Genomic DNA, 24,447 nt, shown 5'->3' with positions numbered 1-24,447 from the left:
GTCCTGCATAGTAGGCGAGAATGTGCATTCCGAACTGCTCATGCAAAGTTCGCATAGGAATCACAATTTTAGGTATTCACGGTTTGCTCAACCTTACTCGTAATTTTCCCATTAGGAAATATCATATAAACCCGTCGGAAACAATAACGAATGTTTCTGCTGAAGAAATGAAAAAAAATCATCCAGCCGTTTTCGAGTTATGCGGATACGAACACAGACCATTTCATTTTTATATATAAGATTTGGGAGATAATAACATTTTAAGCTTTTTATTTGCAATAATAATGAATTAAAAGGTGAATTTGTGAGAAAAATGATATCTGGTATTAGGACCTCCAAGAAATCAAATGTTTTTCGGGTGATTGGAATTAGGAACACGAATGAACGGAATTAAGAACAATGTCATTCCAGATGATTGGAATTGGGACCACAGAATTGCACAAGTTTGTTTTCACTATTGGAACGAACTTCTATGAATGAATCCCAACATATTTTATTTTCAATTGTATATAGAAAATGACACTATGTTGCGAAATTGCAGCTTGAAAATACTAAACGGGTATTTTTTTGGAGTTTTCAAACATAGCGCATTGTTTAAGTGAACGGAATATGGGCACAGCACGGTACCTCTGAAGTGAAAAATGTGCTAAAGTGTCCACAATATAAATCAGAACGTTATTTGGTATTGTTTTTTGGTGCTATCCATATCCATTTGTGCAACGCTATCTTTTTTTGTTGCCCTGGTGACGATGACTTTGGACTAACAATAATTGAAGTTGAAAATTATTTATCAAAATATCAAAATTATTATCAAGGCTAGATACTTCATTATATATGAGTTTCCATAAAGCATTCATCAAATAATTAATATTAACAATAGTAATATTTAATTATTATTATTATAAATATTTCAAATTAATTAGAAACGATTGAAGAATTTGGGTGAGTGAACCAGCCATGGCCTGAAAACCTCTATAATAGAGAAAAAACGACGCGGTGGGCCGTACGTTGGGTAGGTCTGTTGTAGACAGTTCATCATTTAGTGTCAATTCCTCATAGTTTATCAAAAGAACTTTTACACACGAAAAAACTGGTTCAATAATTATGAAGCATCGGAAACTTGTTTCCAAATATATGTTACAGCGTAATTCCCAGAGAGACACGAACATGTCAACAAATACGATCATAAGCTACATAGAACAAACGATAGCACCCTTCACATTGTTCAAAATAGATCGACGGCGATACATCGATTAACATGCATAAGGCTACACACTTCAAGGTCAATGCAAATACGAATCACTAAAGATTTCGAAACAATCGGGCCGATTAGGAGTGTGTGAACAGCTCGATTAGCTGTATGTACTTGCAACCATTTAATCACTCCCACGAACAAAACGATTTTATTTCTAACGTCTTGAACTTCTTACTGAGTATTGATTTCCAGGAACGCAATGTCACAAATCATTAACATCGATATGGCAGACCACTTGTCTTTCTCTATCAGAGTCTATCGCGTATATGAGAATTTGATAACGAAATGTTGCTTTTCGGTGCTCCTATCACAGTGATGTTTGCTCCATGCGCTCGTCCTGCTTTACTTTGCGCTTCGTCTCGGTAACAGTTGAAACAAGTACTCAGTTATTTTTCGCGGTCGATCCGCACGCACGACTTTTCGGATCGATCGAGGCATCACTTGAAGTTGATCACTATGATCCCATCGGTGAAATGTTTGATCCGGCTGTTGATTGCACTAATCAAGCGAGTGTTTGAAGATTTGTTCGTTTTGTATTGGCCAGGAGTTCAGCGACCGGTGGTTCAAGTGCGACAGGGACGGGTCCAGGGAGTAACAGCCAAGCTTCCAAATGGAAAACCGTACAGCTATTTCAAAGGAATCCCATATGCTAAGCCCCCGATTGGCGAATTACGTTTCAGACCCCCGGTGCCGTTAGAACGTTTTGATACTCCAGTACTCAAGTGCTTAATCGATAGACATGATTTTATTCAACCGCACGTACTGTCCAAGTCATTTGTCACCGGCAGCGAAGATGCCCTTCATTTGAATGTCTTTACTCCAGCACAAAACGTTTCGAACGAGAAAAAAATTCCAGTCATGATCTATATCCATGGTGGCGGCCTTCAGAATGGTACGGCTAGTAGCTTCGTGTATGATCCCCAGTACTTGGTAATGCAAGGCGTAATTGTCATCACCATGTCGTACCGTTTGGGTCCCTTTGGCTTTCTGTGTCTTCCGAGCGCTGGAGTTCATGGCAACTTCGGATTGAAAGATCAAGTTCGTTTATTGTGAAAATAAATTGCAGAGTGGAAGTGTTATAATTGTCTGAATCGTTTTAGCGCCAAGCTCTGATATGGGTTCAAGAAAACATTGAACGCTTTGGAGGTGATCCTGGAAACGTGACGCTGTTTGGCGAGAGTGCAGGAAGCTGGTCGACATATTTGCATTACTTATCACCTAGCTCAAGGTAGGTAGGAATTGCATTCTTGATGCGATGCAGTAGCTGATGGTTATTTAGTATGTTAGACAGATATATTATTTTTCGTCTTTGATGGGATTGATGATATATTGATATATCATCAATCCCATCTTTCTCTTGAAAATTTATTCATTTTCGTTAACAGAACAGTGAATTCAAAAACAAGTTAAAATAACAAGTGAATTGAAAAATACGTATCAAGATGCAATGCCATATTTCAAAACGTTAAATTTCAAGGAATTTTGTAAATCTTTTGTTTGATTAATTGATTCCACTAGAGAAACTTTTAAATCGATTATGTGCTTTCAGAAAATACTTCCATCGTGCTATATGTCAAAGCGGTGATACTTGTACAGACTCTGCTCTACAGATTGATCCGGAAATAAAAGCACGCAAGCTGGCATATTTACTGGGATATAGGGGTAGCTCGGATCAAGAAGTTATCGGTAAGTAGTGGAAATATAATGCAAATTAAATAGTGAGGTGAGGTACGTTATGAACCAATATTACATTACATGCTTGTATGCAATCTTAATAGATATACTAAAACTGCTCTCACGCTAAGCCTGAAATACTAAAAATTGAGTCTACTTCGACCATTTTCGTTAAAAATTGAGCAAAAAAATTTACTTCATTAGAATACAATCATCACTAAGACAGTTATGACCGGTCCACAAATACATTTTCGATCAGAGATGAAACTCCTAGAACCCTCAAGCTAGCTCTGAAGTCGACTTGTGCGTCGATCTAACTTGAACCGGCGGCGACTCAGCAAATCATCTTTTAGACATATTTTATAGCATACCAGCTTTGAATGTTTGCATTTCTCGTGCGTTTGCATTTTAAAAAGGGTTACATTTGGTTTTATTCGGATCTCAGAAAACCAATTACCCGTAATGCTGGGTAGACACCTTTACGTGGTGTGTTACGGGGTAAGATCTACCACGGTTACATTGTCAGCTACAGGCAAATCCTGACCCAACGAATACCTTCCTTATTATCCAACTCCGTGGTACTTATGAGGGTGTCGCTAAGTCGGTGGCCTCTCGTTAAGTAAGTACTACATCAACACTTCCTTCCTCTCCCTAGTTACGGTGAAGATGGGCGTGGCCAGGAGTAGTAATCCTCATGCTTTTGTTATTTTTGTTTAAGACTGGAATCAAGGACCACTCCCCTTCTTGATTTCTGATAGCATTCTAGATAAGGATCTCAAAAGTAAAACATGAGTATCACTAGTGTCCAATCTACGAATTACACCGTAACAATGCTAATGCTAATGCTAATGCTAATGCTATTCGGATCTCAGAAAACCAATATTTAAATGCCTTCGGAAAGCACCGAATTGATATCAAATACGCAGCTAATTATCACTATGTGATTTGATGAGAAGAGTGCATTTGGTTGTTTATTTTAATTAATACTGGTTTCGTGGTTTAATTCTGAATGAGGCATCTTGTTATTTGTTTTATATATCGTTCCTTACCTCATGATCGCCTCGCAAACTACGGTTTGAGTTGTTTGATCTCGAAAACTCTCCAGAAAATCTCATGTTACATGATTTTGGAATATTCCTTCCATACTTCTGAAGAATTCTGCAAATCTTCTTTAGACATTCTGGACGATTTCTCCGGGAATTGTTCCAAGCTACTCCAGGAGTTCCTTGAAGAATTTCATAAGATTTTCTCCCAGAAAATATTCAAAGAACCCCCACAGTAACTTCTACAAGAATTTTTCATTAATTTTTCCAGGAAATCCTTCTGGAGTACCAAGAGAAGTTTCACTCAAGGTTCCTCCAACAATTTACTCAGGATGTTTCTTATGATTTCTTCCTGGGATTTCTCCAGAAATTCTTCATGGAGTTTCTCCAGAATTTTGTTTAACAATTCGTCCAACTGTAATTCGCAGTAAAAATACTCAGGAAAATGTAGGATTTTAGCTTGGCGGTAAGATGCGTGGCTACAAAGCAAGACCATGCTGAAGGTGACTAGTTCTAGCAAGTTTTCAGAAGTTAGCAGAATTCGGAATAAGCGAAAAAGGCTCGTTTCGGCATTTCGGCATGACTAATTCTCGCTGAGACCGGGCCACTATTTGCGCAAAAATGCTTAAATATATGTTTATTCTAAAGCTTCCAGCGAGTATATAAAGGATCAGAGTTCAGTTCCTCATAATGCTAAAAACCCTTGTTAGTAATACACGAAATCATTTTTATTCGATTTTTGTTATTTCTTGACTCACCAAAACTGTCATAGCTCCAACATTTCTCAACTGATTCCAGAGGTCAGCATATCGTTGGAAAGAGGAAGAGTGTGGTAATAAAAACGAAAGCAGCCATATTGAATTTGGCCGCCATCTTAAATTTATTTTTGAAAAGTAGTTTTTCGTTAGGTTCGCAACCACTAATTTTAAATGAGGGGGTCAAAGGATGTAAGTGACAAAAAGTTGGTTTTGAGAAAAATGGATGCAAAGTTTTTCAATTTTTTTTCGCTTCATACAAATTGTATTAAAAAAATAACGCGAATTTTTCACATTTTTTATAAACATCGTATAAACTATATCAACATATTGCCGCAAGGCTCGAGAACCAAAGCATTTTTTGCTGTACTTTACTCAATTTTGATCACAATGTCACTTACACCCCTCTGATTCTAACCCCCTCAAATATCAATACATCGATGGAAAGCTTAGCCCATATTGTGCTTTGGTCAAAAAATCTCAGATGTACATTTTTTCTATCAAAATATATTTTCGATTTGACATTTTATTTCTAAAGGCCCATCTGCCCAACGAACACTATTTTGGTGTCAGGCCATTTGGCCGAATGCCTTTTGGCCGAACGTCATTTGGTCGAATGTCGATTGGCTGAAAAGCTAAAATTTTTGCCTCAGATTACAAGTAGTGAATAATGAGTAATGAGAAGTAAGAAGTGAGAAGTGAAAAGTGAAAAGAGAAAAGAGAACTGAGAAATTCTTCCTTCATCCTTCGTCTTGCGTCCTTCTTCTTCCTTCTTCCTTCTCGCTTCTTCCTTTTTTCATATTTCTTCCTTTTTGCCTTTCTCGTATACTAAGTATACGGTAAAGGCTATATGATCGCTCCAAAAACAAACTTTTTATAGAAGGCCCGGAGACCCATAGTGTTATATACCAATCGACTCAGTTCGACGAATTGAGGTGATGTCTGTGTGTGTGTGTGTGTGTGTGTGTGTGTATGTGTGTGTGTATGTGTGTGTGTGTGTGCAAAACTACTAAAAAAAATGTCACTCTTTTTTCGGGCACTTACCCTCAACCGATTTGCTCGCAACAAGTTGCATTCGACGCATAATCCTGTCCCATTGTTTCCTATTTGAAATTGGCCAGATCGGACTATGGGATCAGAAGTTATGGCCAAAATACAAATTCATACGAAAAAATCGCGTAAAAAATGTCACTCATTTTTCGGGCACTTACCCTCAACCGATTTGCTCGCAACAAGTTGCATTCGACGCAGAATCCTGTCCAATTGTTTCCTATTTGAAATTGGCCAGATCGGACTATGGGATCAGAAGTTATGGCCAAAATACAAATTCATACGAAAAAATCGCGTAAAAAATGTCACTCATTTTTCGGGCACTTACCCTCAACCGATTTGCTCGCAACAAGTTGCATTCGACGCAGAATCCTGTCTCATTGTTTCCTATTTGAAATTGGCCAGATCGGACTATGGGATCGAAAATTATGGCCAAAATACAAATTCATACGAAAAAACGCGTAAAAATGTCACTCATTTTCGGACACATATCCTCAACTGATTTGCTTGCAACAAGTTGCATTCGACGCAGAATCCTGTCTCATTGTTTTTTATTTGAAATTGGCCAGATCGGACTATGGAATCAGAAGTTATGGCCAAAATACAAATTCATACGAAAAAATCGCGTAAAAAATGTCACTCACGTGACGGGCACTTACCCCCAACCGGTTTCCTCGCAGCAAGTTGCATTCGACGCAGAATCCTGTCCCATTGTTTCCTATTTGAATTTGGCCAGATCGGACTATGAGATCGAAAGTTATGGCCAAAATACAAATTCATACGAAAAATCGCGTAAAAATGTCACTCATTTTTCGGGCACATATCCTTAACTGATTTGCTCACAACAAGTTGCATTCGACGCAGAATGTCTCATATTTTCTTATTGAAAATTGGCCAAATCGGACTATGGGCTTAGATGTTATGGTCAAATTACTATTTATTGTGAAAAAGAGTTCGAAAAAGTCTAGCTCACTTTTTAGCACTTAGACTTCATCTATTGACGCTCGCAACAGATTGCATTCGACGCAGAATCTTGTCCCATTGTTTTCTATTGAAAATTGGCTAGATCGGACTATGGGATCGGAAATTATGGCTGAAACACCATTTTGCCTTTTTCTACGAAAAGGCTGTATGTTCGCTCCAAAACCAAACTTTCACAGAAGGCCTGGAGACTCTGACTTTTAATGGACTTTTAATGGACTTACCCTCAACCGATTTACTCACAACAAATTGCATTAGATGCGGAATCCTGTTCTATTTAGAAAGTTGGCCAGATTGGACTATTACCTTTGAAATTATGGCCAAAATACTTTTTGCCTTTGCTCGGAGACGAGCCAGCCTCGGGCTGAAAGTCTCCTTAATAAAGACACAAAAAAAAAAACTTTTTGCCTTTCTTGTTGTACAAAGTTGTACCGAAAGGCTATAATTTCTTTCCGAAAACGAACTATCGGATGCTTCCACACTGATACACTTCCCTTCCTCTTCATACGGGAGTTTGGTAGAAAGACGGTCATGAGATTTATATCATAACAAATATTGCCCTCCGCTCGCTTGATGGGAATGACATTTTCGTTTTCTTTTTGTGTAATCGGAGCTTCAGTTCAATTTACATCCAAATGTGATATCCTTAAAATCTGAGACGAGACCTGCAAAGAGGAAAAAATGTAACTTCAGCTGCTGCCAGTCAACTGCTGTCACGAACTGTCAGGTGCAACCAGCAGCTTTTTGAGTGAAAGTATTGGTATCCCAAATAAAATATTCCCCATGATTTTTTTTACGGAGACATTTTTACTTTAACGAGTATTCCAAACCTTCCGTTTAGCTTGTTAATAATCAGTAATAAACCTGTGTTTTGTTCCCGAAATCCTTATGAAAATGAATTAACTATTTCGTGAATTGGATACACTTTTATTGTGCTCAGAAGGGTCCACCTGGGGCTTAGGTGAAACAGTCAAGTAAACAGTTGAAACTCGATGGTCAACTGTGATGAAAAGAAGAACAAGTGTCAAAACAAGAGAAAAGAAGCAGCGTCTTTGCAGGTCTCGTCTCAGCTTAAAATATATGACTGGGTAAAATAAAACAGGGGTATGTACGTCAAAAAGATTGAAAAAGGAAACAAAAATGTCGAAATTCTTATTAGCATATTGTAGATCAAGCTGAAAACCGAACCGAGGTTTCGCGACAATCGCATTTTCTCGCATTTCCGGATGTTGCAACTGCATCGCGAGTAGTGCGCAACTGTGCCATAGTCGGGCACCACTCGCGATGCAGTCGCGACATCCGGGAATGGGACAAAATATGATTTTCGGTTTTCAACTGGATCTACAATATCTTTGCCATAAATAATCTGATTTTCATAGAACGGACAAAGAAATTTGTCTGTTTTTACTCCTAGCTACTAGCTCATCTATTTTCAAGCACATACATTTTACGAAGGTCGAGAAAGGCACCATCACCGCTAGGTGGATTAATCTGGGTTTTTTTTTAAACTCTTTGTTTTTTAAAGGTATAAATGTTTTCAATTCGATGCCTTCACACATCAAACGTGCAGTCACGATAACACAGTTTAAGAGACAATGTATTTCACACGTCAAAGCTGCCTTTTGAAAAGCAACCTGGCAATTTTTTACCCATTAACACATGTATCTTGACGAAGTTTTTAACAACGGATGATTTTTATGGACCATTTTTTATTTTTATTATTTATTGAGGCATTAATAAGCTATAACGTTCGCCTCGATGATGATGATGATGGATTTTAATTTATTGACGTAGTTTATTTTTGAACCTTTCTTTGTGTAGTCTACAAAAGTTTGAGCATCGCGCGCGGATTACAAATATGAATGATTTTGAATTTATTTAAAAACTTGCATATTTCTTGCAGTAACTGTTGAATCATGCTCTTGAATTAGTAGTAAGTCTTCTGGTAGATTATTTTGTACTCGCGGTTGTTCCGAAACTTTTGCTATCGACGGAGCGGTTACACAAGTTTTGATGTTTGGTTGTCGAACCTAATGATCCATATTCAGATACATGTGAGTTTTAGATTGCGATGTTTGGCGGAGCTTTTGAAATCTGTGCGAGAGGTTTCACAAGTTTAGCTTTTGATGAGCTCCATGTATCACTACTGTTGATTACAAAAATTCTAGGTGTAGTTCTTTAGTTCATTTTACCAATTTATTTTTGCTGTACAGTATGGAATTTTATTTTGGATTTTATATCTGTATATACAATCGGATCGTTTGTTTGCAAAACCGATTAAATTGATCTTATTTAATTATCTTAAAGATAACTCGTCCAGCTCAAACCTTTGTAGGGGTATGTGGCGGGACCATCATCATCATCATCATCTTCTTCCTTCTTGCTTCCTTCATCCTTATTCCTTCTTCCTTTTTCCTTCTTTCTTCTCTCTTCTTATTTCTTTCTTCTCCCTTCTTCCTTTTTCTCTCTTTCATCTTCCTTCTTTCTTTTTTCGTCTTTATCTTTCCTCATTCATTCTTTCCCTTTCTTCTCATTATTATTATTTATTCAGACTAAGGCCGAAGTGGCCTGTACGGTATATAAGAGTCTTCTCCATTCGGCTCGGTCCATGGCTACACGTCGCCAGCCACGCAGTCTACGGAGGGTCCGCAAGTCATCTTCCACCTGATCGATCCACCTTGCCCGCTGCGCACCTCGCCTTCTTGTGCCCGTCGGATCGTTGTTGAGAACCATTTTCACCGGGTTATTGTCCGACATTCTGGCTACGTGCCCGGCCCACCGCAGTCGTCCGATTTTCGCGGTGTGAACGATGGATGGTTCTCCCAACAGCTGGTGCAACTCGTGGTTCATTCGCCTCCTCCACGTACCGTCCGCCATCTGCACCCCCCCATAGATGGTACGCAGCACTTTCCTCTCGAAAACTCCGAGTGTGCGTAGGTCCTCCACGAGCATCGTCCAGGTCTCGTGTCCATAGAGGACTACCGGTCTAATGAGCGTTTTGTAGATAGTAAGTTTGGTACGGCAGCGAACTCTATTCGATCGGAGCGTCTTGCGGAGTCCAAAGTATGTACGATTTCCAGCCACTATACGTCTCCGAATTTCTCTGCTGGTATCATTTTCGGCAGTCACCAGTGAGCCCAAGTACACAAATTCTTCTACCACCTCGATTTCGTCACCACCGAAGCCAACTCGCGGTGGGTGGCTCACGTTGTCTTCTCTTGAACCTCTTCCTATCATGTACTTCGTCTTCGACGTGTTGATGACTAGTCCGATCGGTTGGCTTCCTTCTTCAGTCTGATGTAGGCTTCCTCCATCTTCTCAAAGTTACGTGCCATAATATCTATGTCGCCGGCGAAGCCAAATAGCTGGACGGACTTATTGAAAATTGTACCACTCGTGTTAATCCCTGCTCTTCGTATTACCCCTTCCAAAGCGATGTTGAATAGCAGAGAATGCCCCTGAAACTCGAACTACGCACATCACCCGATCCATCGTCGCTTTGATCAACCGTGTCAGTTTATCCGGAAATCCGTTTTCGTGCATTAGCTGCCATAGCTGGTCCCGATCGATTGTATCATATGCGGCTTTGAAGTCGATGAATAGATGATGTGTGGGCACGTTGTATTCGCGGCACTTCTGCAGTACTTGGCGAATGGCGAACACCTGGTCCGTGGTGGAGCGTTCGCCCATAAAACCCGCCTGGTACTGCCCCACGAACTCCCTTGCAATTGGTGCTAGTCGACGGCATAAAATTTGGGAGAGTACCTTGTAGGCGGCGTTCAGCAATATGATTGCGCGGTAGTTGCTACAATCCAGCTTATCGCCCTTTTTGTAGCTGGGACACACGACACCTTCCATCCACTCCTGCGGCAAAATTTCCTCCTCCCAAATCTTGTTAATGACCCAGTGCAGCGCTCTAGCCAGTGCCTCTCCACCGTGTTTAAATAGCTCTCCTGGTAGTTGGTCAACCCCAGGGGCTTTGTTGTTCTTCAGCCGGCCAATCTCCTCCTGGATTTCCAGGAGATCCGGGGCCGGTAGAATTATGTTCTGCGCGCGTTCCCCCAGGTCCATCACCATACCGCCATCTTCGTCTGCCACATCGCCATTCAGGTGCTCTTCGTAGTGCTGCCGCCACCTTTGAATCACCTCACGCTCGTTCGTAAGAAGGTTCCCGTTTATGTCCTTACACATATCAGGCTGTGGCACGTGGCCCTTACGTGAACGGTTCAACTTCTCATAGAACTTTCGTGTGTTATTAGTGCGGTACAGTTGCTCCGTCTCTTCACGGTCTCGATCTTCCTGCTGACGCTTTTTTCTCGGGAAAATCGAGTTTTGTCTGTTCCGCGCCTGTTTATATCGTGCCTCGTTCGCCCTCGTGCGGTGTTGCAGCAATCTCGCCCATGCTGCATTCTTCTCTTCTACTAACTGCTCACATTCACCGTCATACCAGTCGTTTCTCTGATCCGGGGGCACCGTGCCAAGTGCAGCGGTTGCGGTGCTACCAATGGCGGATCGAATATCCTCGAATATCCTCCAGCCATCTTCAAGAAACGCTGCGCCTAGCTGCTCTTCCGTTGGGAGTGCCACTTCCAGCTGCTGCGCGTATTCTTGGGCTAGTCTACCGTCTTGTAGCCGCCCAATATTAAGCGTGTTGTACACCGTCGAGAGTTTTGAGCGCAGGCATACAGCAACGAGGTAGTGGTCGGATTCAATATTCGCACTGCGGTAAGTGCGGACGTTCATGATGTCGGAGAAGAATTTACCGTCGATTAGAACGTGGTCGATTTGGTTTTCCGTTTCTTGGTTAGGTGATCTCCATGTGGCCTTGTGGATATTTTTGCGGGGAAAGAAGGTGCTTCGGACTACCATTCCGCGAGAGGCTGCGAAGTTTATGCATCGTTGGCCGTTGTTATTCGATACGGTGTGCAGACTATCCGGTCCGATGACCGGTCTATACATTTCCTCCCTTCCTACCTGCGTGTTCATGTCACCGATGACGATTTTGACGTCCCGCTGTGGGCATCCATCGTATGTCTGCTCCAGCTGTGCGTAGAACGCTTCTTTCTCGTCGTCGGGTCTCCCTTCGTGTGGGAGGTGCATGTTGATGATGCTATAGTTGAAGAAACTGCCTTCCACCCTCAGCTTACACATCCTTGCGTTGATTGGCTGCCACCCAATCACGCGTTGGCGCATCTTTCCCAGCACTATGAAGCCGGTTCCCAGCTCGTTGGTGGTGCCACAGCTTTGGTAGAAGGTAGCCGCCCGATGCCCGCTTTTCCACACTTTCTGTCCTGTCCAGCAAATCTCCTGCATCGCCACGACGTCGAAGTTGCGGGGATGTAATTCATCGTAGATCATCCTGTCGCAACCTGCGAAACCTAGCGACTTGCAGTTCCATGTTCCAAGCTTCCAATCGTGATCCTTTATTCGTCGCCTAGGTCTTTGCCGATTATATCGAGTCGCATTATCTCTTATATTGTTCGTAATTATTGTTTTTCAAGCGGCTTATTGGGCCTGCGCAAACCTCCTGTCTCGTCGGAGGGCCGTCGTGTCAGGGCTGTTTAGCGTCCCACCTAACTTCAGGACTTGGGCTTGTGCGCTTTGAGCGGCACACGGTCGCTTTGCCTACTTGCGGATACATGCAGCTTTTTATAGAGGTTTAACAGGGCCCACTGTCAAACCCCACCATCCTAGGCAGGCGCCACAACTCGCAGATGGCCTGGGGAGAGATCGTCAAGCCCTTGGACATAGTCCCTGCTGCCCCTTTCTTCTCTCTTCTTCCTTTTTCTCTCTTTCGTCTTCCTTCTTTCTTTTTCCGTCTTCATCTTTACTCATTCATTCATTTCCTTCTCCTTCGTCCTTTCCTTCGTCTTTCTCCTTTCTTATTTCTTCTTCCTTCTTTCTTCCTTCTTCGTTCTTCATGCTTCCATCTTCCTTTTTTTCTTCTTCATTTTTCCTTCTTATTTCCTCTTTTTCTTCTTCCTTCCTTCTTCTTCCTTCTTCCTTTTTCCTTCTTCCTGTTTCTTTTTTCCTTTTTCCTTCTTCCTTATTCCTTCTTTCTTCTTCATATTTTTTCTTCTTTCTTCTTTCTTGTTTCTTCCTTCTCGCTTCTTTTTTCTTCCATCTAGATAAATCCATGAATATCTTTCAGCTTGGCAATGTAATAATAATAATATTTCATTTATTTATCATTTGATAATATACATAAACACTTAACATTCATTCATCTTCTTATTCACCTATGTCTACCTTTAATCCACAATGAACAATTCTTTTTAAAATCCGAAATATTGCTTGCACTTTTAATTTCATCTGGCAGCTGATTATACATCCTTAATCCATTATAATGAACCGAATTTTGTGTACTTGTCATTGTGAATGGATTGTCAATCTGTCTAGTACTATATGCATGTATATTTCGTTCACGTATAATAATATTCGTCAGGTATTCAGGCAAGAGATTAAATTTAATTTATAAAACCATTGTCAGTAAGTTAAATATAACTCTTTCTTTGATCGAAAGCCATTATTGTAAGGCATCTATCATGCACAAGACAGGAGTGTATTTATTACAGTTGAGAATGTGCCGCATATCTTATTTTGTAATCTCTGTAATCTCTTCAGATGTGTATCACTGGCAATGAATAATACGGAAGAACAATAGTCAATATGTGGTGCCACCAGAGTCTTGTAAAGAAATATCTTACTCCAAAATGACGACTGGTTTTTCCAATGGACTAACATTCCATATTTTTAGCAACTTTTTTAATTAATTTGTCTATGTAAAAATTTCAACTCGTTCAATTTCTGTTCCATCAATGTCCATTTTTAATTCGGAATAGTTCAGATATTTTCTGTTACTTATAATCATCACTTTTGTTTTTTGCACATTTAATTTAAGGTTTTAATTTTCAGCCACTTGCTTAGCAATTGATTATCTTCCCTTATTTTTCTTATTGCCACCTTCTCATCTTTTTCTCTAATGAACAGAACTGTGTCGCCAGCAAACAGATTAATGTCACAATGACAGATGGCTTTCTTCATGTCATTAATATATAACATAAATAAAATTGGTCCTAGGACGCTATCTTGTGGAACACCAAGAGGTACCAGTTGTGCTGCAGAAGACTTCCATGTTCTATGTCGTTTTTTTACGACACCTTTCCCACTGTGCTGGCGGTGTCGCATTTGCTCAGACAAGTTATTTCTCTATCAGACATCAAGGCTAGGCCTGCCAGCAATCCTTTTAAGTTCCTAAATCCATTGGTGGATTCTTTTGTTGGCCACTAGGACAACGACATGGGACAACTATGCTTGGGACAGCAGCTTAGTATACAGCCATTCTACGCATAATAATGCCATGCTACCGGGGAGACCGGGGCTGGTTGGCCGAATTTTCCTTTCGGAATGTCTACTAATTCTGGTTCCACTTTTCAAAAAACGGTTTTCACTGTCATAAATATACAAGTCTTGATGTCATTTGTGATATATTCTCATCGATTAACACAAATTGGGCTGATTTTTATTCTGAAACTGTCGGCCCTGGAATTCTAAACTTGGCATCAGAATCAATTATACATCAATTCCAAGTTTTTCGTGTTGTAACAGTTGACTTCACAATGACGGAGAAGCAACCGTGGGGGGCCAATGATGCCCAAGATCATTTAATCATTTTTGAGTTATGATCCTTTTTATAAAAGATCACGAATAGTCTTATTTATATAGTATTCTTGACATTCTTCTTACACTTAGTTTTGCTTCTAACAAGTTGAAATGTCCTCAAAATTTACGATTTCACATTGCATTAGTATGCGAATAATTGTTCCTCTTTTCAGATATCCTTAGGAAAGCTCCCGCCAAACTGTTGACCAAGTATCAGCTGCTATGTGATAGCGAACAAGAAAGGGCATTTCCATTGAGATATCCATTCAGACCAGTGATCGAACAACACGAGAGTGAAGATGCCATTTTGAACCAGACACCGGAGAAAATATTGAAATCGCGCGACTCAATCCGGATTCCCATGATTAATGGATACGCAAGCAACGAGGGGATTCTTGCATTGAAATCGAACAAGCATAGACTGAGGCAGTTTCATCAAAACCCAAAGTGGTTGGTCCCAGAGCTGATGGGTCACCCTGTTGGCTTGAATAGGACCGTAGTAGGGGATCAAATAAAACAGTTCTACCTTGGAAATAAGCCAATTGGCCTGGACACGCTCAACGAAGTTACTGATTTGTTCTCTGACCACACATTCGTTACCACGTCAAATTTAAGTGCGGAATGGTTGGCGAAGTATCAGCCCAACGCGAAGCAATATCACTACGTGTTTTCGTTCATTGGAAGATTTAACTTCCCCAAAGAACTGTACAATGCCAGTCATTTGCAAGGTGCATCCCATGGCGATGATTGTTTCCATTTGTTCAATGCTGCATTTCTACCACGAGTGTCGGTAGATAGTGAAGAACATAAGGTGAGGTCATTCGTTGTACAGCTTTGGGCCAATTTTGCAAAATACGGCGATCCGACACCAGATGGAGGCAGCTTACCGGTGAAGTGGAAACCTGTGATGAAAATGGATCCTTCTTCAAAAACATTTGATTTGGACTGTCTGGATATTACATCGGAGCCAAGAATGATTCGGAACCCTTTTCAGGAACGAAAGGAATTTTGGAGAGCAATGATAATGAAATATACTAACTATTTATAGCTGTCAATAGGTTTGTTTTTAGTTCCGAAAAATACTTTTGGTTCTAATGAGTAAGAAAATTAAGTGAAATTGTAATATAACGTCTTTCTGAACCATACGAAGTAATCCAAAGTGATTAGGTATATAACAGATCTGGCTTATTTTAAATATAGACATTCTTATATGCTAATTACCCAACAAACAATTTTAGCTGAATAAGCTAGTTTTGTAGTTGAATAAGACTATTTTTGTTTGAATAAGCGCTCTTTTAGCTTCCAATGTTTGTTGGGTGGGGTCTCCAGTTAGCCTTGTTAAAAAAAGGTAGAGATAGGCAAAATTTTGTCGAAACTCAAATAAGCATAACTTTGCGTACAATAGTCCAATTTTGATAAAATCAAAACCATCGGATGCGGACAATCTTCTGTCCTTAGATTGGCTCTTGTCCACCGGAGATGTTCCGAGTTTTCCGAGGGTATGTTAAATATGCATTTTTCCTTCTGCTTGCCATTTTATGTGACGTTTACTTGCATCATGTTTTATCCTTTCCCCAGAAACTAGAACTAATATGCCGACCATTTGCTAGCTGCAGATCGAAAATCCGTCAGGTATGCGCGGACCGTTGTCACAGAATTGGCCATGTACCCTGAACAGATATCACTGACACACTGACACTGGCTACAGCCGAAACATGCCTTTACACATCCGAAATTCACTTGTATAAGCCATTTTATGAGACAGATTCGAACAGCTGATCGAAATTTTGAGTGGACGGCTCGGTCTTTGTTTTGGTAAATTTGCATGTAAACCATCATCATTTCGTCATCATCATCATCATTTCATTTCATTTTCGCAAATGTTCCTTGTAAAATGTAAATATTAGTATTTGGTCTCCTGTCATTTGAGCTTTCTATAAAATGGCTTATTCGAATCGACCGACAATACAGGGTGCGGCAGAAAGTAATGAGAATTTTTTTTTCTATTTCTTTTAAATCCCATTTGAGCTGCTCCAAGCAATAATCTCAACATTTTCGAGTTCAATTATCATTAAGTAAAGTCCTGTCAAACAAATTTACTGAATGTGTGCTTTATTTAGACGCTGAAAATTTTCTCTCTCGGTGCAGCATTTGAAAGTAAACATAAAAAAAATATTCTTTCAACCGAAAATAGTCACTAGCTACTAGAATCAAGTTTAAATATTCTCGCATTATTTTCTGCCGCACCCTGTAGAATTTTGCAGATAGGGGTGGAGGTATACTGATCGCTCTTAGTAAAAGTATAAAATTCTTTGAGCACCGCCACTGGATCTACTCGAAAACCAAGCCCAACAACTGGCCATGAGGCACAGGCAAATCGCAACCAACTGAAGACGATCCAGATATTGTCGCTGCAGTGTACGAGTAGATCATACACATTGATCAAACACATGTCGATGATGGTCACCTGTGGTTAATTCATCCCAAGCAAGTCGCACAAATCATTCGTGAACTCAAGTCTAAAAAGTCTCCTGGTCAGGATAATAATAGAAACTGCTTACTCAAGAACTCACCTCGGAAGGCCCATATTGTTCTAGCCAAAGTCTTTTCAGCTTGTCTTCGGCTAGGCTGTTTCCCGTCGAAATGGAAACATGCAATGGTTGTTGCAATCTTGAAACCAAACAAAGACCTGGCGAACACTTACAATTATAGACCAATAAGTTTGCTACCCAGTTTAAGTAAACTTTTGGAACGAGTAATCCTGAAACGCATTGAGCAACACCTGGAGAACAGATTATTCCTAATGAGCAGTTCGGCTTCAAAAGAGGACATTCAACTAACCACCTATTAGTCCGGCTTGTGAAAGCAGTACTAACAAACTTTGAAGAGGAAGATCTTCAGACATGGTACTTCTTGATGTGGAGAAAGCCTACGACAGAGCTTCCAAAACTTTTGGGTATGCGACCCACCTAGCAAAATTCTATATTTCTCGCGACCCACGTATGAAAAAATGCATTTTACCAAGTAGTATTAAGCATTAATTGAATTAAAATGTCATCTGTTTCGGATTCTTCCACATAAAAAATATTCACGTTACCTTACCCCAAGTAACATTCACACAGCTCTTTGGCATTCGATGTTATTTATTGAGGTTTTATTACTGCAACAGTCATGCTCTTCAGTTTAGGAAAAGCATTTAACACCCATTCAGTATGATCCAGATTCTAGCAGTTTTCAAAGCGTTTTGAATCAGCTTATAAAATCCGAATACTACATTATTTTAAATATGAATTTATTAGGGCACTCAATGCTTTGATTAAACCATTCAGGGTAATAACAATAAAGTTATTTGATGTTTGTATTTTTTGCCATGATGAAATACATCTTAAAATCATTTTGTAACTATGAATGTTACTTTCGAACAAAAAATGGTATCACATGAGATCAATTTGCATTTGTGATTGCTATATAAAGAATCTTATAAAACAGGTAAAATACAAGCAAAGCATTTCTGATTGAATGAAAAAAAATGTTGGAAGTGAAGTGGTAAATAAGAGCTGAAAACATCATTTTTACCAAAGATATAGCCTTATCATCATCTCATACTGCTTGCTTACTCACAACATGCATTCTTACACATTTATAGCTGCATCAATCATCTGGAAAGCGAAATATGCTTTTCCGAAATCGCGAGTTGACAAATTGGAATGAGGCTTATGGATGAAATAAGACGGTGCATAGACCCGCCGACAGTCACTTGAAACCGTACACTTTTCATTAATGGTGGCACAGAAATGTGCATTATTGTCTCCGATCGATAAAATGCCGTCACAAGCGATAACCAGACGAGTAATTTATTTTCTACTTACGGTTTCAAATGATCAATCGCAATTCCGATTTGTAACTAGCATCCATGCCGTTTGTTTATGAGTTTTTTCTTTAAATATTTGAACTGTCAAAATTTGTCTTATGATGGCCATAATATATGTTGAAAAATGACCAACCAGCATTTATAACAGTCAGTTGATCTAGTACATAAGCAATTCAGCACGTAAATCAGCTTCATAAATGTAACATCTGAACATTTTGATTTTATAGTTGATTTCATCGAAGCAACATAATTTAAGCAAATGGATCTCGAAAAATCGTCTCCGGTTACATCGCCATATTTTTTTCACTACCATCAGTAGGGATTTTAAATCGAAATATGTACTTATACAACACTACAGCCATAGTTATATACAATATGTTATAGACGAATCAGCAACGAACAATAAAATAAATAAATAATGCATTTTTAGCAAAAAAGTAAAAAATAAACATTTTTTTTTTCGAAAAATAATTGTTAAAACGGGGTTTACTGAGAGCGCATTAGTTATATCAGGGTTTCACACCATATTACACAATAAATCTTATTCGGCACTAAAAATGTATGTACCATACACCAACTCTGATCTAATTATTTTTTATCGATTAAAAAGAATATGTCATCAGAATATTTGATTATGGCATTTTACGGTTTCATATACAATCTTTAATTTATTTTTTAGAGACTGAACGTATTTTATTACTCCATGTGATTGTTTCAATAAAGCCTTTTCAAGATAATTTCGCTGGCATCGAGATAAAGTGGCTTAGAAAAGGTTTTAAATTATGCTTATTTTATTTTATAATAGTTTGAAAATGGATTTCGAAAGGTTTTTAATGCCGAGTTCCTGTTCATGTTTTATTGATATTTCGATCTTGAAGTCCGTCTTTTTTTTACCCTTCAAAACCATTGCAAGGGTGGGCCAACTAGGCAGATACTACTCTTCAAGAGGTTTTGATATAAGCGCTGAAGAAGAAAATGCCTCGACTAGAGTTTTATTTTTGTGGAATTAAAATACTCTTGTAGTAAATCATAAAACTAAAAATGTTACTTGGGATGTACAAATGCATAAAATGACGAACATGATATTGTTAGTCAAAATGTTAGCGTTTTCATTTTACTTCATTAAGCGGACAGCTTTTAGGCATAAATGTTTTCTAAAATAGCGTGGTGATGAATATTTAAAATAGAATGCGGTTTGAACTTGAAATTATGATCCTGAAAATAAATTTCGAGTTGCAATTGATATTTGTTCTACGCGGCCCACCAACAATCCGCTCGCGACCCCCCTGGGGGTCGGGACCCACAGTAACTTCAGGTAAAGGAGAATTTAGATGCATTTCATCCCACCAACGTCCACAGGATCGCCCAGCTAGAGTGATTCAACGACTGGATCCAACGCATACTCCAGAAATTATGGATGGGATGTGCTACTTCTGGATGGGATGTGCGAACCCGTTGCTACGGCGTCTGTCGTAGTCTGTGACATTAGGGAATAGAATATTAGAATTTAAAATTTTCCTCCATCTTAAAGTGTTGACACTTTATGTTATTTCAAATTTTTTTAAAACTTTCTCGTTAAATCGCCAAAATTATAGAATGAACCAGATCAGTAAATTTAATTATTATTTGAACTATAACACCGGTTCCTTTTTTTACACGGGTGGGTTTTAGTTGATTACGACCTTTATCGTTGTTGAAACTATGGGTTAACCCAATTTGAAAAAAATTACAAAAAATCAAAGAAAATTCAGGTGGTATTCAAAAAGTTGCGAAAAATCAGATTAACCGGGAAATTAAAGAATACCAACCGTGTAAAAAAATATTGGTAAACAAGGTAATAAACAAGAAAATAATAATAAAAATAAACTAAACTAAACTAAATATGCATGGTTCCAGATGGCTCCAAAACCGGCCCTCCTCGAAAGCCCCTGGAACCTGCTATAAGGGTAGCAGTGGACACTATCACCCTGGAAATGTGTATGTAGTTATCGTCTCGCAAAGCCATGAAGTTAGATACCCATATTTGCATTATTTCGATCTACTATCATTTCATCATGTTCCCGGAACCGTTTTACGGAAATGGCTATATCTCTGCGTACTTTCTATGGATTCCCGATCTACAGCCATCAAGCCAGCTGCAAGCTCATAGGATTAGAGTTGTTGAGCGAGCGTCTCAATATATCCAGGGCTTTATTTATTTCCGACCTTCTACAATCAAAAATTGATTCCTCCTATTTGCTCTCTCTTTTGAACCTAAATGTGCCCCGTCGTCAGCTTGGGTTCAGTTCTTTTTTGTTCCTCCAGGGTGCTCGTATACATTATGGACATAACAAGCCTTTCACTAGTATGAGCCGTATCTTCAATCTATGTGCTACTGAATTTGACTTTCACCTCAATCCCGGAGACGAGCCAGCCTCGGGCTGAAAGTAGATACAAAAAAAAACTTTTACCTCTCTCGTCCCTATCTTCGGAAAAAGTTTTGCCGAATACTTGCCGCTTCTAACACAAACATCCTTTGATAGATAGTTAGTCAGGATAGAAATTAAGTATTCTTTAATTGTAAAATTGTAATAGTCTTAAGAAATATTGTATCTGTAGGAAATTGTAATTTCTGTTGATATAAAAAAAGAGGAGGTTTTGCGCCCGCTTGAAGAATGGATTTTGCTCTACTCAAGCGGGTTTTTCAGTGCTCTAAATAAAGAATAAATAAATAAAGCAATGGTCGGCACATTAGTTTTTTATTCCTTTCTATATTTTGTAGGCACTATGTGTTGAGAAGCTGAATCGTTCACGTTCACGGGATCCTTCTTACGAACTAGCGTTAGGTGATTCAAAGGTGGCGACAGCACTACGAAGAGCACCTGAATGGCGATGTGGCATAAATGGCGATAAGCTGAAATGCAGCAACTACCGCGCAATCCCATTGCTGAACGCCGACTACAAGTTACTCTCCCAAATTTTATGACGTAGACTGACACCAATTGTAAAATAGTTCGTGGGGCAGTACCAGGCGGGATTCATGGGAAAACGCTCCACCACAGACCGGGTGTTCGCCGTACGTGAGGTATTTTAGAAATGCCGTGAATACAACGTGCCCAAACATCATCTATTCATCGACTTCAAAGCCGCGTATGATACAATCGATCGAGACCTGCTATGGCAGCTATTACACGAACACGGATTTCCGGATAAACAGATATGGTTGATCAAGGCGACGATGGATCGGGTGATGTGCGTAGTTTGAGTTTCAGGGGCATTCTCGAGTCCCTTTAAAACGAGCATAGGGTTACGGCACGGTGATGGTATTTCGTGTCTGCTATTCAACATCGTGTTCGGCTTATCCGGCTAGCATGAACTAACAACACCAGATATTCCCAAAAAATAATAAATCACATTCAAATACATCATGTAAACAACAGGTATTTATTTAGCATTTAGCATTTTGCCTAGAGTGCCTTAGCCTTCCCTATCGCTAGTCTATTCTTTTAATAGTTCTTAAATCTAGCACTTTCAAGCGTACTCACAATGGGCCCATTGTATGGCTCTGATGGTGTCGCTGCGCTTGCCCCTCGACTTACGCACACACGAGACCTGTTGCGCGTCAGGCGTCGTTGTGCACCGCTCACTACTCTCGGCTGGATCAATGCGTCGCTTGCGGGTACGGAAAGATGGACTTGTGCCTCACTCCTGCTATTGCCACGGAACGTGGAGATCTTTCTCACGTGACTCGTATAGCGGCCGCAGTAGGTTTCACGTTCTCGGTCGGCTGCGGTCAGCGTCTGTAGATATGAGACGAAATTGGGTGAAACAAAAAGGCCTTCTATTATCATAGAAGGCCTTTGGTCATTGTCACAGTCGCTCCTCGCGTCGAACCAGTGGTGCTATTCGCAATTCTATCGCAACGCGAGTGATGCACTCACCAAATACTAACGCGAAGCTTAACTTCGATAGAGCCCTGCACATGAACTGATGCGCTTATCAAACATAGGCAGCTGTACTGCAAAACAAAACTAAATTATATGGTAGTCTGACTGCCGAGTAACGTTTGGCTAAACTGGTCTCTGCTGCTCGTCTTACTATCTCTACTGATCGATTCTACAGCAAACATTCAATAAGATCTATACTAGTTTATAACACAAGAAAAACTGTAAGATCTAACAAAAAATATGCAGTTTATTACAATATTAAAATTTGATGGCTCATGATGTATAATAGGATTCTTATTAGCAGCGGATTGGATCTTCTGAGCAAGGAAAGATTTAATTTTCCAAATCGCCACGAGCCCGTATAGGAGGTTTTACCGCGCCTCCCGGTCGCGTTGCTTTGGATCGTGGTTTTCGTGACGACCCCCAAATCCAAATCCTGTTAATTTTAGACCGTGTGATTATTGAAGTGAGTAGCGATTATCGCCGTCGAAAGTTCAATGCACAACGCTGCAGCAGCGATCCGTTTGCGCAAGTCGCGGCGAGGAGGTAGGATTGAAATCAGTTTTTGCTCACTGCGCCGGATTGTAATTTTGATCGCTCCTACTAAATCGATGTTTTCTTGGCTTTTCCGCTCATAGTTCACAGGAAGCCTCCTGTTTTCATAGCTTTACAAATGTTCGCTTAATCCGCCTTAATATCTTTAGAGTGATATTGCCCTTTTTTTCCCGTAGAAACGTCTTCCAGTACGTAGATGTTTGTGCCTATGACTTCTCTAACTACGACTGGAATGAACTTCGGATCCAGATTTCTGTTAATATGATCCACTTTTGATGATTGTGTAAATGTTCTTCTCCATACCAATAACGAAGTTCACTTTTCTTGCCCTCAAGTTGTACCGTTCTCTTGATTTTTGGTGATTGTTTTTGATTCGTTGTAATACAAATTCATGAATGCGCTGAATGGTCGATAGACGCATTTCTTGTGCAACCTTAGGATCTTTTGGAGTGTTGAGGTCTTGTTGCCCATATAAATCGGTGTGTAGGATTAGTTCCCTTCCAAAATTTGCGACATGCGGACTGACTGATGTCGAGTCATGCTTTGCGCTGTTAATCGCGGCGGTTATGGCTGGTAATTGCTCATCCCATGACTGATGATCGTCCCCCAGTAAAGCTCGTATGCACGTTATCAATGTCCGATTTACCCTTTCGGCATTGTTAACCATGGGGCAGTAATAGGTAGTTTTCATGTGAATGATATTGTGTTTTGCCAGAAGGTTATTGAATGCAATTGACGTAAACTGTTTTCCGTTGTCCGACAATACTATTCTTGGGCGAGAGAACTTGAGAAATACATGCTGTTCCAGAAACTCGATCATCTTACCAGACTCTGCTGAACGCATTGGGTGTGTTATTACGTATTTCGTGATCCAATCTACAATAACCAACATTACCGTGTTTCCTTTGCGTGAACGAGTGAAGGGGCCTACAAAATCGATTGATATTAGTTCCCACTCGCGCGGGTTTCAAACTCCCCATGGTTGGCGTCATTTTGTAGTTCGGTGCTTTGCTGGATTTGCATATCATACACGCTCTAACATACCGGTTTATCTCCTCATACATCTTGGGCCAATAGTAATGCGCTTGTAACTTTTGCAACGTTTTATGTGCACCCAAGTGAGCAGCCGCAGGAGAGTCGTGGAAACGCATTATTGAGTCTAGTCTATCCTTCATTGGTACAACTTTTTTCCAGCGATGAACCATTGTACCCACTTCATCTTTAGTTGTACAATTCTTGTATAGCTCTCGTTGTACCAGGCGAAAGTCTGGAAAGCTGTCCGCATCCTTTTCTACTCCTCTTCTTAGTTGTTCGTACCATGTGTCTTGCTTTGCGTCTGGATTGAAATTTATTTCTGCGACTATTCTTGAAAGGGCGTCGGGAACGATGTTGATGGATCCTTTTCTGTATTTAATGCTGATGTCAAATGCGTTCAATCGTAAGAGCCATCTAGACATAATGGCAGTGGGGCTCTTCATTGATTTGAGATAGCTTAGTGCGGCGTGGTCACAAAATACTGTGAAATGCACTCCCTCGACATATCCTCTGAATTTTCGATGGCTCGAATTACCGCTAAACATTCCCGCTGCGTTACTGAGTACTTTCGCTCCGCTGTTGTTAATTTTTGAGAAAAATAGCTTATGGGATGTTCTTGTTCATCAAACTCTTGCGTAAG

General features: G+C 40.0%; 1 protein-coding gene across 1 annotated transcript in view; it reads left to right on the top strand.

The window, feature by feature from the left end:
• The first annotated feature begins 1,333 nt into the window (after nt 1–1,333).
• Nucleotides 1,334–24,447, top strand: part of LOC134209539 (neuroligin-4, X-linked-like) — a 48,950-nt gene continuing 25,836 nt past the window's right edge. Inside the window, exons 1-4 of the mRNA XM_062685517.1 lie at nt 1,334–2,293; nt 2,356–2,483; nt 2,805–2,941; nt 14,594–15,467. Of these exons, the coding sequence (XP_062541501.1) occupies nt 1,712–2,293; nt 2,356–2,483; nt 2,805–2,941; nt 14,594–15,467 (1,721 nt within the window). The 5' untranslated portion in view covers nt 1,334–1,711. The remainder of the gene's footprint in view (nt 2,294–2,355; nt 2,484–2,804; nt 2,942–14,593; nt 15,468–24,447) is intronic.

This window comes from Armigeres subalbatus, chromosome 2 (assembly GCF_024139115.2).
Source record: "Armigeres subalbatus isolate Guangzhou_Male chromosome 2, GZ_Asu_2, whole genome shotgun sequence".
NCBI classification, from domain to species: domain Eukaryota; kingdom Metazoa; phylum Arthropoda; class Insecta; order Diptera; family Culicidae; genus Armigeres; species Armigeres subalbatus.
This window is presented reverse-complemented; position numbering and strand designations above follow the sequence as displayed.